At 39.4% G+C, this 19,026-nt stretch overlaps 1 protein-coding gene and 1 non-coding gene across 3 annotated transcripts in view; one reads left to right on the top strand and one right to left on the bottom strand.

The window, feature by feature from the left end:
- Positions 1 to 6,329: 6,329 nt before the first annotated feature.
- On the bottom strand, positions 6,330 to 6,436 carry LOC136171342 (U6 spliceosomal RNA). Its single transcript, XR_010663866.1, has one exon. It is a non-coding gene; the product is annotated as a U6 spliceosomal RNA (small nuclear RNA).
- Positions 6,437 to 8,752: 2,316 nt separating this feature from the next.
- Positions 8,753 to 19,026, top strand: part of UBN2 (ubinuclein 2) — a 79,084-nt gene continuing 68,810 nt past the window's right edge. For both annotated transcript variants that reach the window (XM_065939146.1, XM_065939147.1), the window contains exons 1-2: positions 8,753 to 9,449; positions 14,569 to 14,661. In XM_065939146.1, coding sequence (XP_065795218.1) covers positions 8,979 to 9,449; positions 14,569 to 14,661 — 564 coding nt within the window. In that variant the 5' untranslated portion in view covers positions 8,753 to 8,978. The remainder of the gene's footprint in view (positions 9,450 to 14,568; positions 14,662 to 19,026) is intronic.

Here is a 19,026-nt window from a genome sequence, read left to right on the forward strand (position 1 = left end):
TGATGGGACCAGATGCTATGATCTTAGTTTTTACTAATTTTAGTGATTTACTAGTTCCTGTATTTATGACTCCCTTAATATGATTTAGATAAATAGTCATCTTTCTTCTTCATCCTGTAAAATACTTCTCAGGTTTGTATGTATTTTATGTTAATGTTCCAACAGTCATCTCCTTATTTAGAGATGCTCTCAGAAAAGCAGAGCTAGAGACCTGATGATGTGCCCACAACCTACCTCGACTCTGGAGTAATATGTGACGTTATGAGGCAGCCACACCCCAAAAGGATGTGTGAACACAATCAGCTGATGCATGTGTATTGACTGTAGTGTATAGATAACCTTGCACTCTTTTCTGCATCAAACCCCTTCCTTGATATAAAGTCTAGATGCCAAATACTGAAGGACTGCCTTGGTGGTTGGGGGAAAAAGAGAAAAGGAAGCAGACACAGCAGCCCCACCACTCAGGCTACCGAACAAGGAAACACAGTTTACAAACTTCAGATATAGGAAAGCAGGAGGCTGCTAGGTGAACCTCAGGAGAGAGGGCAGTGGGAAACACAGATGTGAGCACCCATACTGCAAATTACAGAAGCATTTGATTTAATTCACCTTTGTGTGTGTATTGATTCATGTATTTATTTGGTCATTTACTTCTACTGTGTTCTAGAAACGATTTGAGATAAATTACCAAATATATACATACATACGTATATATATAACAAATAAAAGGCATTTAAGAGTAAAGGAAGGAATACCCTGGTGGTCCAGTAGTTAGGATTCTGTGCTTTCACTACGGAGAGTCTGGGTTCGATCCCTGGTCAGGGAACTGAAATCCCACAAGCCATGCAGTCTGGTCAAAAAAAAGAATGCAAGAGTGAACTCAATACACAAAAATACATACCATAATTATGAAAAATGGGCCAGAAATCTACCTTCAAGCTTCCCACAAACCAAAGTAAAAAGGGAAATACAAGCAGATAAAAAACTCAATCCATCTGTGTAAATGAACTCCCTATAGGGGAAAAAAAAACACCTGGGATCTCTGTTGATGGGGTTCTGAATTGGGTTTCTGCATCATAACTTGACATAGCTTTATGCATAACAAAAATTTCAAGGGAATTCTTATTGCATCTCTAAACATGTATAAGTCTTTCCCACTGTGTATGAACTACACATACATACTATGTACAGTTAATTACATGAGCCCTTCCAATTTTCATTTCCTCCATAGACATAATTATACCCTCCTTTGCTAGTTTTTAACTGAGAAGTAGCTATTAATATGGTGGAGATGAGACATGTTATTAAAGTCTTAAACATTGAAAGTGTATGTTAGGATGAAAATGTAGGTAACAGTAGCCTAAAGAATAATTAAAGGTACTGTAAAAGCAATGAAAGCATAGGCTAGTATAGCTTATATTAATACATTTACTGAGAAAATGTGACAGGGAAAAACGCTGGATGGGCCACACAGAATAGGCTACATAGGGGAAGTGCTCTTAAGATGAATCTTGAAGTACAGAATTTAACCACATAGAGAATAAGTCAATAATTATGTCCGATGAAGATAACATAAAAGAAGGCCTGACTAATATTTACAGATGTTTAATCTTAACTTTAATTGTTCCTATTTACCTACTTTCATTTATTCTTTGAGAAATGGTATGACCTTTTTTTGTAAACTTTAGCTTCATGCTATGACCCAGGAGTTCCACTCTTCAGTAAATGTTCAAGAGATACTCTCGGATGTCCTTGGCAGTCTTGGGGTTAAGAATCTGTTGCCAGTGCAGGGGACATGGGTTCGACCCCTGTTCCGGGAAGATTCCACATGCTATGGTGCAACTAACCCCGTGTGCCACAGCGACTGACGTCCGAGCAGCTGAGCCTGCGCTCTGCAACAAGGGATGCCTGTCCCGTCAGGAGACTTATGGTGTCTCACTCTTCCACTTGAGGAGAATTCTGTTCTTGTTAGGAGACTTGTATTACCAAAAAAATTGTGGTCAGTTTCTATTTTTAATTTCATCAATAAGAAATTTGGGGAGCTTTGTTTTTTCTCTTGTCATGTAAATAGCTACCGAAGAGTTTCAATTTGCCTCTTGGGTCTGCAAAACCTAAAATGTTTACTGATTCTTTACAAGAAAGAGTTCTTTGACTCCTGCCCTAGAATATTACCTTATCTTCCTCAAGTGAATCTTTCAAGCAAGGTGTGGTTGCTTGAAAAAATTGTTGGGACTTCTCTGAGCTCCCATACTACAGAATTACACTTACATGAAGTATCCAAAGCAGTCAAATTCATAGAAGCAGAAAGTTAAATGGTAGTTGCCAGAGGCAGGGAGGGAATTGTTTAATGGATATAGAGTTTCTTTTTCTCCAAGATGAAAAAGTTCTGGAGTGTACATTATATATGGTGGTGGTAGTGGTTTAGTCGCTAAACTGAAACTGTTATTCACTCAGTCGTGTCTGACTCTTGTGATCCCATGGACTGTGCCCACCAGGCTCCTCTGTCCATGGGATACTCCAGGCAAGAATACTGGAGTGGGTTGTCATTTCCTTCTCCAGGGGATCTTCCCGACCTAGGAATCAAACCCGGGTCTCCTGTATTGCAGGCAGATGATTTACCAACTGAGCTATGAGGAAAGCCTGTATATTATATATAAAAGTTGTTAAAAGAGTAAATCCTAAGAGTGCTCATCACAAGGAAAAGTATTTTTTTCTATTTCTTATTTTTTGTATCTATATGAGATGATGATGTTCACTAAATTTGTGGTAATTCATGATGAAGTCATATCATTATGCTACATACTGTAAATAAACTTCTACAGTGCTGCTGTACATCAACTGTGTCTCAATAAAAGTAGAATATAAAGTAAATAAAACATTAAAAAGTTCTGGAGATCTGTTCCAAAACAACATGAAGATACTTCTGAACTATACACTTAAAAATTATTAAGATCGTCAATGTTATGTGATTTTTTAATCACTATAAAAAAAAGGAAAGGGATATAAAAAGATATACTATACAAATAATAATCAAAAGCAAGCTGCAGTGTTTATATTAATAACCAGGAAAAGTAGACTTTAGCTTTCCTGGTAGCTCAGCTAGTAAAGAATCCACCTGCAAGGCAGGAGACCCTAGTTGGATTCCTGGGTCAGGAAGATCCCCTGGAGAAGGGATAGGCTCAGTTCAGTTCAGTTGAGTCGCTCAGTCGTGTCTGACTCTTCGCGACCCCATGAATCACAGCATGCCAGGCCTCCCTGTCCATCACCAACTCCCAGAGTTTACTCAAACTCATGCCCATCGACTCGGTGATGCCATCCAGCCATCTCATCCTCTGTCGTCCCCTTCTCCTCCTGCCCCTAATCCCTCCCAGCATCAGGGTCTTTTCCAATGAGTCAGCTCTTTGCATCAGGTGCCCAAAGTATTGGAGTTTCAGCTTCAGCATCAGTCCTTCCAATGAACACCCAGGACTGATCTCCTTTAAGATGGACTGGTTGGATCTCCTTGTAGTCCAAGGGACTCTCAAGAGTCTTCTCCAACACCACAGTTCAAAAGCATCAATTTTTCGGTGCTCAGCTTTCCTCACAGTCCAACCCACTCCAATATTCTTAGGCTTCCCTGGTGACTCAGCTGGTAAAGAATCTGCCTGCAATGTGAGATACCTGGGTTCAATCCCTGGGTTGGGAAGATAGCCTGGAGAAGGGATAGGTTACCCACTCCAGTATTCTGGCCTGGAGAATCCCATGAACTGTATAGTCCCTGGGGTCCCAAAGATTTGGACACAACTGAGCAAATTTCACTTTCACTTCAAAGTAGACTTCAGACCAAAGAGCCCACAGAAACCACTCAAATCATTTGCCTTGTTTTTGGACTGACTGTTGATGTTGCTCCCAATATCTTAGCACCTTGAACAACTGTTCTTGACAAAAGGCTGATTTATTCTATTTGCATACATTTTTCATCGACTGCCACAAGCAAACACAGTTTAATTAACTCTCCATTGGTAAATGGCTTTCCTAGCTTGACTAACAAATGAGCCACTCAGAAAACACTGCAGCCTCATTTTCACATTTTATTTTTGTGAAGAAATTTCACTGTGATGAAATATCATTTAAAATTTTCCTGTGTTTTCAAACTTAGCTTTCCTGTGAGTTGGAAATAGTGTGAGGACTGCTTAATCTGGAACTGTGACATATTGTGTTCTTCTAGAATTATTACACTGTCATTACATAATAAGCATGAAGCTTTGACATCTAATTTGACACAAAATACTTCACACTCTACTGTGCCTTAAAGACTCCAATATCACGGGATGAGGACTCATTGGGGTTTCTCTAACTATCAAGTTTGTAGATCCTGATTATATGTTAAAGGGGAAATGACCACAAGGTGGTCCACAGTAATGACCACAATAAGCTGGACTTGGACCAGGGCTGAACTTATTACTTGGCTCCCAGACTCCAAAGCTGTACCAAAAGGGCAACGGTACATCCTGGGTCTCTGTATCAATGTCAACTAGGACTTTGGGTCTCCCAGTCCTCAGAAAAGTCAAGTATTCCTCAGTTTACTGTCATCTGAGTAAATGGCCATAGGTCCTTTTGAGCAAGGACAGTGGAAATCACAAAATGTATGTTTTTTACAGTTCTATGGTTTTGACAAATGTATTCAGTCATTAGTTCAGTCGCTTAGTTGTGTCTGATTCCCTGTGACCCCATGGACTGCAGCACGCCAGGTCTCCCTGTCCATCATCAACTCTCAGAGTTTACGCAAACTCATGTCCATTGAGTCGGTGATGCCATCCAATCATCTCATCCTCTGTAATCCCCTTCTCCTCCCACCTTCAATCTTTGCCACCTTTAGGGTCTTTTCAAATGAGTCAGATTTTTGCATCAGGTGGCCAAAGTATTAGAGTTTCAGCTTCAGCATCAGTCCTTCCAAAGAATAAAATATGTGTGTTATATATAGATTTGTTAATATATATATGATTTTTTTGGTATAAAAAAGCTATTTTTAAAAAAGAATACAGGGGACTTCCCTGGTGTTGTCAGTGATTATGATTCTGTGTTTCCAGTGCAGGGGGTGTAAGTTCAATCCCTGGTTGGGGAACTAAGATTCTACATGCTGCAAGGTGCAGCCAAAATAGTAATAAAATAAAAAATAGAAATCAAAAAGAATCCCAGGTTTAAGTTCATGCTCACCTGCTACGGTTGCAACCACTATGTGGAAACTGGCATGAGACCTGGGCATCTGTCCTGTGTGTCAGTGGAACTAAAAAAGATAATTACCAGAACATTGGTGACAAACAGAACTAAAGCTTATGAAGGGGGAGGTCGGCAGAGGTTGCAGACTAATATCCAAAAATCAAGTTGATAAATGGCCTTGGACCTCTCAGTAGCAACTTTGGACGCTTTAAAAACAGTGTTGCAAAGCCTTAAGAATTCTGAGGAAAAACTGTTTCCAACTAGAAACTGTCATCCCAATATGTAGTAGAACAAATGTCTTTTCAGACATGTATTTAATTTCATATTAGCCCCTGAATTTTGTGCTTTACTATCTGTTCTTGTCTTTCCCCATTTTTCTATTAGCTTATTGTGTGCATGCATGCTGTCTCTCTAGTCATGTCTGACTCTTTGCAACCGTATGGGTTGTAGCCCATCAGGCTCCTCTTATCTATGGGATTCTCCAGGCAAGAATACTGGAGTGAGGTTCCATTCCCTTCTTCAGGGGATCTTCCTGACCCAGGGATCAAACCCGCTTCTCGAGGCTCCTGCATGGCAAACAGATTCTATACCACTGAGCTGCCAGGGTACTGTTGTTGTTTCTCCTTGATTATTATCAGGGAAATTCACCCTTCATGAAATGTGTTATAATTGTTTCTTTCCAATTTGTCTTTTGACTAAGGCTATTTTTCTTTCATAAAATTTACTTTTTAAAAAATTTATTTTAAATAGTCAAAATTATCAATCATAATTGGAAAGGCCTTTCCTAGTGTGAGTTTTTAAAAACATCTCAGCTGATTACTTCTCAAATTTTTTTATTTCTTTTTTTTACATTTAAAATTTTGATTGACTATGTATTTATCCTTTTGTAAGGTGTGAAATAAAATTTTTTTTCATTTATTTTTATTAGTTGGAGGCGAATTACTTCACAACATTTCAGTGGAATTTGTCATACATTGACATGAATCAGCCATGGAGTTACATGTATTCCCCATCCCGATCCCCCCTCCCACCTCCCTCTCCACCCGATTCCTCTGGGTCTTCCCAGTGCACCAGGCCCGAGCACTTGTCTCATGCATCCCACCTGGGCTGGTGATCTGTTTCACTATAGAAAAAATATGGAACGCTTCACGAATTTGCGTGTCATCCTTGCGCAGGGGCCATGCTAATCTTCTCTGTATCATTCCAATTTTAGTATATGTGCTGCCGAAGCGAGCACTAAAATTTTATTCTTGTCTCAGATTTGTCTCTTGCCTCTTTCCCCATCTTGCTCACTGTGCTCCAGCCACTCTGACCTTTTGTCCAACTCACCAAGCTCACTCCCTACATAGACCTTTTGCACTTGAGTTTCTTTCTCAGTGATACTCTGGCCTTTGGATCTTCCCAAGACATTCTAGTCTTAAACCTTTCATTCTCAGAGAGGATTAACATAAAAAGGACTAACATGACACTGAGCTGTCTTTAAATCTACCTATTTGTGTTAATTCCGTTTGTCTCACTATTACCAATTAAGTTTTTCCTATTTAACTCCACAAAGCAGCTGTTTTAAGCTTATTGCTAAATTCACTCTGGGGAAGACAGGGATTTGGGGACAATCCTGCTGCTCTGCCTCTAGGACAGAACATTAAGGGAAAGGCATTAAGTTAAGGATCAGATTGACTTGCCTTTCTCTGTAAGTACAAGTGTAATATTACCACACCCTGGACAGAACATTGATCCTCAACCTGAGATTTGAGAGTCTGTAAAGTTATCAAAATTGCTGTGAAGATGTTTTAGATAGTATTAACCATTAAAAAGGTACGAGTAGCTTGATCTCACAGGATATTTTATAGACAACAAAGATAGGATGCCCTGCACTCACAGCCGCTATGTGGGCTTCATCTGTGGCTCAGCTGGTAAAGAATCAACCTGCAATGAGGGAGAGCTGGGTTCAATCCCTGGGTTGGGAAGATCCCCTGGAGAAGGGACTGGCTACCCACTCCAGAATTCTGGCCTGGAGAATTCCATGGACCGTGACTCAGACGGTAAAGCGTCTGCCTACAATGTGGGAGACCTGGGTTCGATCCCTGGGTCGGTAAGATCTCCTGGAGAAAGAAATGGCAACCCACTCCAGTACTCTTGCCTGGAAAATTCCATGGACGGAGGAGCCTGGTAGGCTACAATCCGTGGAGTTGCAGAGTCGGACACGACTGAGCGACTTCAATGGCAAATGTCATGTCATGGTCCATGGGGTCACAAACTGTTGGACACGACTGAGGGACTTTCACTTCACAGCGTTACAGTTAGATTACATGAGTATCTGACACATTTTTAGGTAATCTAGTATTTTAGATAAGGATATTTTGACTTTGAATGAGAATTGACTTTGACGTCTTCCCAGCTTCTTCAAATGACCCCAAAACTAGGATTCTCATATTAGCAGTTGAGAGCTGAAAGGGAACATCAGAACGATCAATTCCAACACCATCTTTATACAATATGAAAGTATTAATAATATGAAGGCAAAAAACCCAGAACCTACTCATAACTCGTCTACAACATCACACTGACTCAAAGTCATCCATAGGTGTTAACACTGTTAACCTGGTTAATGGAGTTAACAGAAGCCGTGGAGGGCAAGCTCTCAGATTTGCTTTCCATTAAATGGATTATTAATCAAATGGACCGTAACCTTCATTCTTTTAAAGGTGAATTTCAATTAGTTTATGACGGGTGTGCCTATGAGTCGTTTCCAACTAAGGCTCCTTTCCTACCAGAAATGGGTCATCTAGCATTTCACTTTCAAGAGACTCTCATAAAATACCAACAGACTCTGTTGAGAAGATTTTTTTGGTAAACTAAACAGCTTAGACTTTATGAATGAGCCCAGAAATATTCATTGGCTTGTTCAATTTCCCAACTGCAAAACGTTACTGGGCATTTTATGACCCTGTGACACAATCCCAGGCGCAGACCGACCCCCCTCCCGCCTCCCCCCCCAAAAAAAAAGAGGAGTCGGTTTAGGAAAGGCAGGCCTGTGGGAGTCAACGTCGCGCTTTGCGCAAGGAAGCCGCAGGGTGAATCAGGTTGGAGTTAGCGATTTCCTTTTTCCCCTGACATTTCGGGCTGCTGGGGGCCTGGGCGGGCAGACACCCGTTTGCGGCCTTCTACTCTTTCCCCGCATCGGCCTTGACTAACAAACCAGCTGACAACCCCAACTCTCTAGAAGCGACAGAGAGAGAGACGACCCGGCGCCATAGCTGGGTCGGTCCCAGGCACATCTCCACGCTAGCCACTGCGCGCCCCTCCGGTTTCCAGGTGCGAACAGGAAGCTTCTCGCGAACCCCCAGATCCCTCCCCTTTAGGAAGGGCGCAGACAGCGTCTCTGTTTCCATGGAAACCGGTCCTGCCATGATGTCACTTCCGCTGACCTGTCTGGACTCCAGACTGTTGGGAGGAAAAGAGGAAAACTGAGCCACAGCCACGACGGTGGATGCGAGCGTCTCCTGTCTGCGCATGCGCCCGCTCAGCGGCCTGCTTCTATTTATGTGGGGGATCCAACATGGCGGCTGCGGCGACCCTGGCGATGGCGGTGGTGCCCGTCAGAACATAGTGGCGGGGAAGGGGGCACAGTCCGCACTCACGGTGGCGTCGGTGGAGACGGCTGAGGGTGGTGGAGGGAAGAAAAGCGACGGAAAGCAAAAGGAAGGGCAGGCGGGCAAACAACTCGGCGTAGAACCGAGCGCCGGCTCGAGCGAAGGCAGAGGGCCAGAACAGTGGGGATGGCGGAGCCACGCAGAGTAGCGTTTATTAGCCTGTCACCGGTGAGGCGGCGCGAGGCCGAGTTCCCGGGGGCCGAACGCGAACCCGAGTATCCTCGCGAGCCTCCCCGGCTGGAACCGCAGCCGTTCCGCGAGCCGGCCCGGACGGAGCCGCCGGCCCCGCGGGAGGTTACCCCCAGGTCGGACGCGCAGCCCCCGCCGCGGGAGAAGCCGCTCCCCCAGCGCGAGGTCAGCCGCGCCGAGCCGCCCATGTCGCTGCAGCGCGAGCCCCCGAGGCCCGAGCCGCCGCCGCCGCCGCTCCCGCAGTTGCACTTGCAGCCGCCCCCGCCGCGGGAGTCGGCTTCCCGGGCCGAGCCGCAGCCGAGGCCGCCGAGGGAGACGGTGCGCCTGGAGCTGGTGCTCAAAGATCCCACCGACGAGAGCTGCGTGGAGTTCAGTTACCCGGAGCTGTTGCTGTGTGGAGAACAACGGGTACAGAAGATCCCTCCCTCATCCCCCAGACCCCGGGAGCCTCGAGACCCGTCCGCCTCCCCCCAGTGGTTTGCACCTTCCGACGCCCACCTTGCGCGTCTCGGGTCTCCGCAGAGGGTGGCTGGAAGGGGCAGGGACCGAGCGGGTGTGCTTTCCTCTGCTCCCCTGGGTTGGCCGAGGCTCCTACCCGCTCCACCGACCATCCTCCCCTACCCCCCGCATCCTGCTCCCGCTCCCGCTCCAAACGCTGTTCGGATCTGGCTTTCCCCTGCACCTTTCGAAACCTCAGGTTTCCTCTCTTCCTTCTACAGAAAAAACCTGGGGGCCCTGCAAGTTGCGTTGTTAGGTTTTGCTTGCGGACCTCTAGCAGTCGTTTCGGTAGAAAGGAAGAGAAAACCTGGGGGACACGCCCCCCAGTGTGAAGCAGAGACATTGTGTAACCCCTCCAGGATCATCCTCACCTTCGTCGCTGTTTGTTGTTGTGGGCGCTGAGATGTGCTTCCGAGCGTGGGGTATTTTTCTTAATTGAAGAGGATTTAAAACTAATCTAAACATTTTCAGACTAAGTAGTCCACTTTAAGAATGAAGGATACCTGGGCTAGTTATCTGGTTCCTTGTTTTTCTCTTTCGTGTTGATATTGGTAAACCTTTTAAGCTTTGTTTTCTCTAGTGTTCACGCAGCAATTGAATGGGAGGGTGTCTCGTTTTATTTGGTGCTTACCACCATATTCTTATTTGAGTGTACATATCATTAGTTTATTGGTCCTAGCTGAAGGATATTTCACTTGGCCATTGTGATTTGATTTTTGGAGAGTGATGAAAATGTTAGCTTTGAATTTCTAAAAACTTTATTAAAAAATATCTAGGTATGCTTTTGGTGGAACTGGTGAACAATGGAGATAAGAGAGGGGCTTGTTGGTAGCTGTAATTTTTATTGTTGGTTGGTGATCTTCAGAAGTAAGCTAGAAAGGGAAATGACAGAGTAAGAGTAATAAGAACAATTTCCTCTGTTGTTTAGAGACTATGCTGTTTATTAGGTTTTGCTTTAGCACCCGTCTAATGGACCCCAGAAGTCACTTGTTTTATTTTCATCCTCGATTATCTTTATAGTTGAAATGAATAACTTAGCTTAAAAATACCATATTAAACAATGTCACTAGATTTTGTTTGTTGTAAAGCTAGCTAATCTTTTGATCATTATTTACAAATACTATTGTGTAATCGAATCATTACTAAATGTTTGCAACCAAAATGAATTGTTAAGGATAGAGATCATTTTGGTCGTTTCCACATAACATTTTGCCCTTTAGACTCACTTTAGTGCCCCTGTTATTCATAAAGTGATGGCGTATTTTTCCTCCAAAGACTCTTGAGAATATTGAACTGGAGCATTTTTCCAAAAAATTGTGCTGTATTTGATCTAAAGAAGGCTTGCAGTTGTACTCCTTAATCTGCTTCATAAATTATAGGTGATTATATTGGGGAAGAATACATAATAAGGACTAACATTTACTGATTTCTCACTGAGTGCCAAACACAGTTCTAATTGTGGCTTGTGGAGTTTAGTCCAGCAGAACTGCATGAGAAAAAACCTTCATCCCCATTTTACAAAGAGACGGCTGGTTCTCAAAGTGCTCATATGTCATCTTATTAGTACTTTTTTCCATATGCTAGTACCAGTTCTTAATAAAAACAGAATTCTTAATTAACTCATATAGTATAAATTTAGAAGGTCCTGCCCAATTGAACTGAAATAAGAGTTATAGTAGAAATACAAAGACCTCTGTTATGATCTTTATGCTATAATATTCCTGGGATGATAAACTAATAATAGATATGTATCTTTTAATTATGAAGTTGATTTTGACACACTACCCTATTAATTTGATAATATCAGAACTAATAATTTCATGTACTAGGAGAAAGGTGAATAATTCATTTAATTTTTCTTTTACACTATCAATTTGTGGTGTATTAGTCTAGTTATTGTGTACATTCAGCTATATGTCATTTGACATATTCCACTGAACCAAAATATCCATTAGTTATACATACAGTGTGTGTTTGCAACATATTGCCAGATTTTCCTATGATTATTCCCAGTGAACATATTTATTACATAAGGAAGTATAGAAAACACCTTTCTAAATGAAGTTGTCACATTTCCATGAAAGGAAATCCTGGGAAGAGAAACCAGGAAAAGGCAAAATGGAAGCAATAGAATTAATCTGCAAAGTGGCGATTCCCAGCTTTGGTTTTTCTTCCCCTCAGGAGGAGTCAAGTTTATTTTCATGATGATGGAATATTTTCAAAATAGTTTTTAAATTTTGTGATGATTTAGTGGCTAAGTCATGTCCGACTATTTCCACCCCATGGACTGAAGCCTGCCAGGCTCCTCTGTCCGTGGGATTCTTCAGGCAAGAATACTGGAGTGGGTTGCCATTTCCTTCTCCGGGGGGATCTTCCTGATCCAGGAATAGAACCCAGGTCTCCTGCCATTGCAGGTAGATTCTTTACCTACTGAGCTATGAGGGAAACCTTTATTTTACCTTATTGTAATTGAACAGCATACTATGTAGCAGGTTAAGAGTAGCAAGGGAAGGAAAAGAGATCTTGTAAAATTAAAAGAAGAAAACTTTCTGCAACATTGAGGTAGCTGTCTACCACCCAGTAAGACTTTACTTGATAGATGTTTAAGTATAAAAAATCTGTTACATGTGAGTACAATCTGTACTGGGGTGAATTTAAATCATCTTTCATAAATACACAATGAACAGTAAAACCCCAATTAACTGAATGCAGTCAGGAATTTTTCTAAACTTACTTTTTATTTATAAGAGAAAATATAATCAAATGAGCAGATCTTGGCAAAATATGGAAAACAAAACCCGCTCTAGTTGTCAGAACACAGATTAGCTAAACCCTTAACCTTGTCTGCAGAGTATTGATCCTGGTTGAGGTGGAAGCATTGTAATCATCTCTATCCTGAAAGAGTAATTTGTTCACCTTTTCTGGCTCAGGGGAATTGATACACAAGAAATTCTTTTTTAACTCTTAGTAAACCAGAAAATCATTTAACCAGAAAACATCTTCCATAAACATGATTAATTGAGCATTTTGTATAAAAATATATGATTACAGTGGTAATGTGATTATACTGTTACCAGAGCATTCTGTGGTATTCCATTATTTGTCATACTGCATATTTTGGATAACATATATGAAAGCGCTCCTGAAAATGATGTTAATTAGTTAACATCTAAGGAAATAATTGTTGTATCAATTTTGCCTATGGGTTGATCGATTATTTTGGTATTTACTAATTATTAGGTCTTTTCACCTGAAAAATGTAATTTTTTTTTGAAAAATAATTTAATTTTGAAAGTGAGTCAGTTTCGTTAAATTTATTTTTATAGATTATCAAGAGTAAATAAGTGATTTAATTTTGCTGCCTATGTAAAAATCCACATATAAAATATTTGATAATGGTATATAATGTGATTCTTATTTAAAATCTCTATTCATGTGTTTATATTTGCTCATACAGAAATGGGTCAGATCAGTAATGAGATGTAGTATTTGGACTCCATAGTAATATGAGGGAACAGTTTATAATGACAAGGCATAGTGGTTGTTTACTGACCTTAACCCTAATCTCATGTTAAGGCTGAACCCTGAACATGCCTAGTGCTTCTTGTTTTACTACCTTTCTGCTGGCTTGCTTTCTTTTTTTGTTCTTTCGTTTATGTTTTATTTCTTTTCTTTCTTGTTTCATCACCTTTCTGCTGATTTGTTTCCTTTAGGTCATATTTATATTTTCCTTTGATAACTCCTGTTGGGATAAAGGACTCTATAAACATGTTATTTATTATAATAGATAATTTTCAAAATTGATTTAAAAATTCCTTTAAGCTTTAAAATGTATGCTTTCATTCTAATGCCTCCTAAGTATGATGAATTGTTTTGTATTCATTCTGTCCATATTTTTTGATTAATCATGTCTCAGCCTTTATAGCCAGGATGAAATATCTTGGTTTCAAAGTTTGCAAAACATCATCCCTTCTACATTTTTTCTTGACCTTCAGGGCAAATCTGTGTCTAATGTTTCAGCTGTAATGTACTTTCATTTTAATTACTGCTTGAAGATGGTATGTCAGTTAAAGCATCTAGCCTTTTTTTCCATGAACTTTCTAGTCAGTTGTTCATAGTTAGATAAAAATAGCATTTTTATCCATATGTAGCTACTCTTGTTTTTTTTGTAAATTGAAATATATCTATATTTATATGAGGTGTGTCTGTGAAATAGCAAGCTTGAGTAAAAGATGTGATGTGTCTTTTTGTTTATTTTGATCAGTAGGTGGTAAATGCGGGATCCTAGCTGTATGTTTTAAACTGTACTTTATAGTAGATTTTAACTCTTCCTGCTAAAAGAAAGCCTTGATAATGTAATCTGTAGCTATTGAACTTTTCTGCCTTGTTTAGAAGTTGTATGAATCCCTTGAATGGATATTCATTGACAGGATGTAGGTGATACAGAGCTTGTCCGTGCTCGGCCTCAGCAAAAAGCTGTAGCAGCTACAGATACTCCAGTGCTAACTCAGGGCAGATGATTAAATGATGATTGTAATAAACTTTTAGAAGCAAAAGGTTTTCTGACCAAATTGGTTAATCTTTGTTGGGAAGTTATCAAAGTACAGTTATAGGTGGTTTGTTTTATTTTTTACCTAATTTTCTTGGGTTTCTTTGGCCTTTTTATTTTGGATGGGATAACCATAGATTTTTTTGTGACTGAAGACAATTTGAATTGTTGAGTTTTTGACTGTTGAAAAACTTTAAAATGTGTAAGAGTCCATTCAAACTGGAAATATTTTTGCTATGAACCAACATTTCTTTCTAGTTTTTTTTTTAAATTTTTTAATTTTTTAAAATTAAAATGGATTTTTCAAATGAAGTGTAGTTGATTTACAGTGTTAGTTTCTTTTTTAGTTACTTTTAATGCTTCTAATTTGTTTGTTAATATTTGGAAAAATTGACTCATTTACTAAGTTTAAAGATATATTTGACTCTAATTGAAGTAATACTAATACTTCTATTTCTTTTACTATTCACTTTGAATCAGAAAAAGCCCGTTTACACAGAAGACCCGTTTAATGATGATCATCAAGAGAGGCAAGAAGTGGAAATGTTGGCTAAGAAGTTTGAAATGAAATATGTGAGTATAATAAACTTCACTCAGGTAATTTTATCCTGTTGTCCTATTTTTTTTTTTTTTCCTGTGACTGATTGGAAGGACTTATGACATCCATTGCTCACATTATCTTGTTCTAATAAATTGAACCCAAATAAATGGTTAGATGATCAAATGAAGATTCTGATAGGTTTGTGGTGGCTATAGTAGTAACTGTCATTTCTTGTTCTCCTTCTGGTAGGCAGTTTGCTTATCATTATGTACAATCCTTGTAACAACACTGCAAGGTAAATGACATTGACCACATTTACAGATGAGGAAACAGGTCTGAGCTTAAGGTTAAATAACTGATCTGAGGTCACATGTACTGATGTCAGAAATGAGACTGCATTTCCAGGTCTATTTAGCTTAATCCTTTGCTCTTTCCACTGCCATTGAGAACACTGCTCTAATTCCTTTGGTGTAGTAGTTCTTAAGCTTTCCTGCCTCTTAAGTGTTTAAGAGATTTTGAATGTGTGTCCTTCTAGGCCACTGAGATCAGGATCAATCAGAAGCAGCATGAAGTTTCTTTATAAGTGCCTTGTCTACCTTTATAAGTGCCTTGTCTGCATTTTATAAACTGTGCCACAATAGATTAGTGTTTGTTTTAATATAAAAATAAATTTGAATTACGTGATTGTGAAGTTGCTTACTATTATTCTCAATTTTTCTGGTGTAATTGACTTTGTTGGAAAATCCCTCCCATGCCCTCCCCATGTTTATTCTATGGCTTTAACTACCCCTGTCTCTTTGCTCAGACATGACCCAAGAGAAGCAAGACCTTACCTCTTGTGGGTCCCCTGAGAGCACTGAAAAGTATCTCACAGAGATAGCACATCAGCTCACACTAGCCCTGTCATTCATGTTATCTTCAGAATGCAGTTAGGGTGGCTATAGTAGTAACTGTCATTTCTTGGTGATCCTGGTGAACACTTGTTGGCTCTTTGTAGTAATGAGGAAACAGTTTGAGGGGAGGAAAATACACGAGAACGTTTTGAAATGTGGGTCAGGTTCTGGGTCATACTTTGCCAGCTGCTAATTGTATCCATTGGTGAGGTTATTTAACCTCTTTGCGCCAAAGTTTTCTTCCCTGTAAATTTGAGAAGTTCAGGATTTTCATACCCTTCTCTGGCTCTGTATTCTGTGGCTGTATAATATCTTGAGGGGTGAACTGATGGAAAGAATAGCCAAAGTTGTTACAGTGATTTGTAGTGTTAATTATAATGCACTCTTCTCAGATTATAAATCCTGAAGTAGCTGTCTACAATTATTATACAAATTAATACATTGGTTAAATTTAGTGTTTTAACCAGCTAGTACATTTTACATAGTTCAAATTCAAAAGTATGGAATGAAAAATCTTCCTTTTATTCTCTTGTCCACCCACCTAATCTCATTTCCGAGAGGCAAATAGTGTTCTTGAGTGTCCTTCCCAAAGATATTATATGTGTATCTTCCTGTATACATTATTCCTCCCCTACCACACCCTTTTACACATATTGCAAAATACATGATTCTGCTCTTTCCTTTTTTCATTTCCTGTATCTTGGAGATTTTTTCATATCCAGGCAAAGAGAGCTTTCTCTCTTTTTCAAAGCTACATGGTATTCCGTTGTATGGAAATAACACAGTTTATTTAACTGGTCCCCACATAATTGCAAAATTGTTTCAAAAAATTTGCTCTTCTAATAGTGCTACAGTAAATTATTTAGTAGCATGGCATTTCACACTTCTTCAAGTTTATCTGTAGAACAAATTCCTAGAAGGGAATTTTTTAGGTCAAAAGATTTATGCATGTATATTTTGGGTATATATAGTATTATCAAATTAGGAGTTTCAGTTATTAGTTTCTACTCCCTCCAAGACTCTTACTATAATGTTTTGTTTCTCCCCATGGGTTATAAAGCCAAAGGGTTCCCTTTGGAAATGGAAAATTTCCAGCATATCCTATAAGGAAGGAACCTCACAGTTTGCATTAAATCTTATTGGGGATCTTTTAGATAGTTCTTGGCATAGAAAAACCAGTGTCCAAAAGAAGTTGGTTGATAGGTAAAATTGTTTTATGTGATTAGGATATACTCAGGCACTGTCATTTTGCAGGGATAAAATGTTACTCTTGTTATCATTGAAATTAATGGACTATATTTCTTCTCTAGTTTTTTATTTTGACTGCGGACTCTTTTATTTCATTCTAAGTAGAGATTTAAAATATTCTGCCTCATCAAGGCTTTATGTAAATCTAAAAGCATGCCATGAATATCGTAACAGTGAATGTTAAGTATGGATATTATAACAAGTTATTTGGAACCTTTTAAGAAAATCATCAGACTCTTTTAAGTGACCTGTGAGAAGATATCTTGTCCAGCTCTAGGTTCCAGGCTTCACAAAAGATCACTCTTAAACAGCAGAGATTTTTTATTGGTGTTTAAGGAGAGCATATGCTGATGTCTATATGTATATTTATACATAAATGACAATTATTTATATAAGCACCATATGTATATTTATATTTTAACTGAAAGAAAGTCTTTTAGATATTTGCAGAATGTTAACCCACCAAAGTTTGATTACTTTTTGTGCATATGACAAAAAGATGAGTTTTTTGAGGTTTTTAAAACACAAATAAAACTTGTATCACTAGCTACCTTTTCTTCTTACTTTTCCCCCATTTGTCATATAATTTAGATGTCCTTGTCATTATTTCTGAAAATCAGTTAAGGTTATTTCTGACCTTTTGTTTCTTGGAACAAGAGATGAAGATAATTTGTTAAATTCTGTATATAAATAATAAAATATATGAGTATTTATGTTGGACATACAAAGAATCATGTTATTTGCCACCTCCTGGAGAAACTTTAAAAATAATTGGGAAGACAAAACATATATGACACACAAATGCAGTGTCTGTGGAAATGAATGACTCTCCTTTGGGGATCTAAAATTGAGTAGAAGAGCCAGTCTCATTCTTGAAATTGGGAGGAATTTTGGAGACTTGAATGGATCCTTTGAACCTGCTTTCCACCCTTTGTAGGCTACAGTGGATGAGAGGCGGCAGCAGCAGTGGGTTGTAGTGTAAAGAGCCCAGGATTATGATTTAATGAAGCTGCATTCTAATCTTCCCTTTGCCATAACTAGCTGGGTTACCTTAGTGAAACCTCTTGGCTTTTTTGTGCTTTAGTATGTGTGAGGGGAAAGTAAGGTCTGCTTAGTCAACTTTATAACACAAAGGTTTTGTCAGCATAAGATGAAAAATAGATCGTTAATGTTTAAAATGTTTAAAGTGCTATCTAAATGTGAAGTGCTGTTTAGTCACTTAAACATATCATTCTTTTTTCTGAAAAATAATTTATTTCAGGAAATAGCAAGTAACAGATTAATTTTGCAAAAAAATACATTAAAACACCAATATTTTTCTCTCCCTTTTAGGCAGATACATTAACCTGGCCTCCTGATTACCCAGAGGGCTAGACCTATGCAGTGAATTACTTCATTGGATAAAACAAATTAAAGCTTATCATTCTTGTAGAGAGTTGCTCTTATTCTATACATGTCGTAAATTCTTTGTACGTAAACATCTGTGTGGTTTTAACCTCTTAATTGACAACCCCACTGATTTTGATCTTTTCCTTCAGGCATTCTGTTCCACATAGCCTTTATCTTTGGTCATCCAGTCACTTGTTACATATTCTTCTTAACTGTTGTGTCTTCTTACAGACCACAACAGATTATTTGGAGTCCTTTAAGAAAAATTATTTGACAACAGTGACCTGGGAGAAGATATCTTCTCCAAGCCTAGGCTCTCGCAAAAGAGTATGGTTAAACAACAGATGAGGATATGTATTGCCCTGTAGTTTACTGTCCTGTAGTTACTTTAGTGTTTGAAATTCAGGAGCAACAAATTCAGGTGTCCTCAGCTGTGCACTGATCAATCAGTGAAGCAAGTCTGATGGACAGTGAAGGTGGGGGATTCTTCCAAACGGGGGACAGACAGCACATGCCCTATCTCGGTTCCAGCAGCTTTTGTTAACTTTGCAGGAATTTCGCCTTAGGGTTGCCAAATCTTTTCATTTCTCAAAAGAATGCTGAAATCTGGATTTTACTCTATTATTCTTACTTTTAAATGTTGGCTTCTGACTCAAACACCTCTTGGGCTAGCCAAAATGTATCTGAGGGCCAGATTTGGCTCTCAAGCTTTTGTTTGAGATCTTTGTGTACTTGACTCATTGGTTTTTTTTTTTCCCTAATACATTTAACTCATCAGTTCATCTACGTTTTACATTCTGCCCTTTCTCTTCTGTGAGCAGGGTGGCTGGTGGTACACATGGGAGCCTGTATCATTTCTCCTGTGGT

This window comes from Muntiacus reevesi, chromosome 6 (assembly GCF_963930625.1).
Source record: "Muntiacus reevesi chromosome 6, mMunRee1.1, whole genome shotgun sequence".
NCBI lineage: Eukaryota > Metazoa > Chordata > Mammalia > Artiodactyla > Cervidae > Muntiacus > Muntiacus reevesi.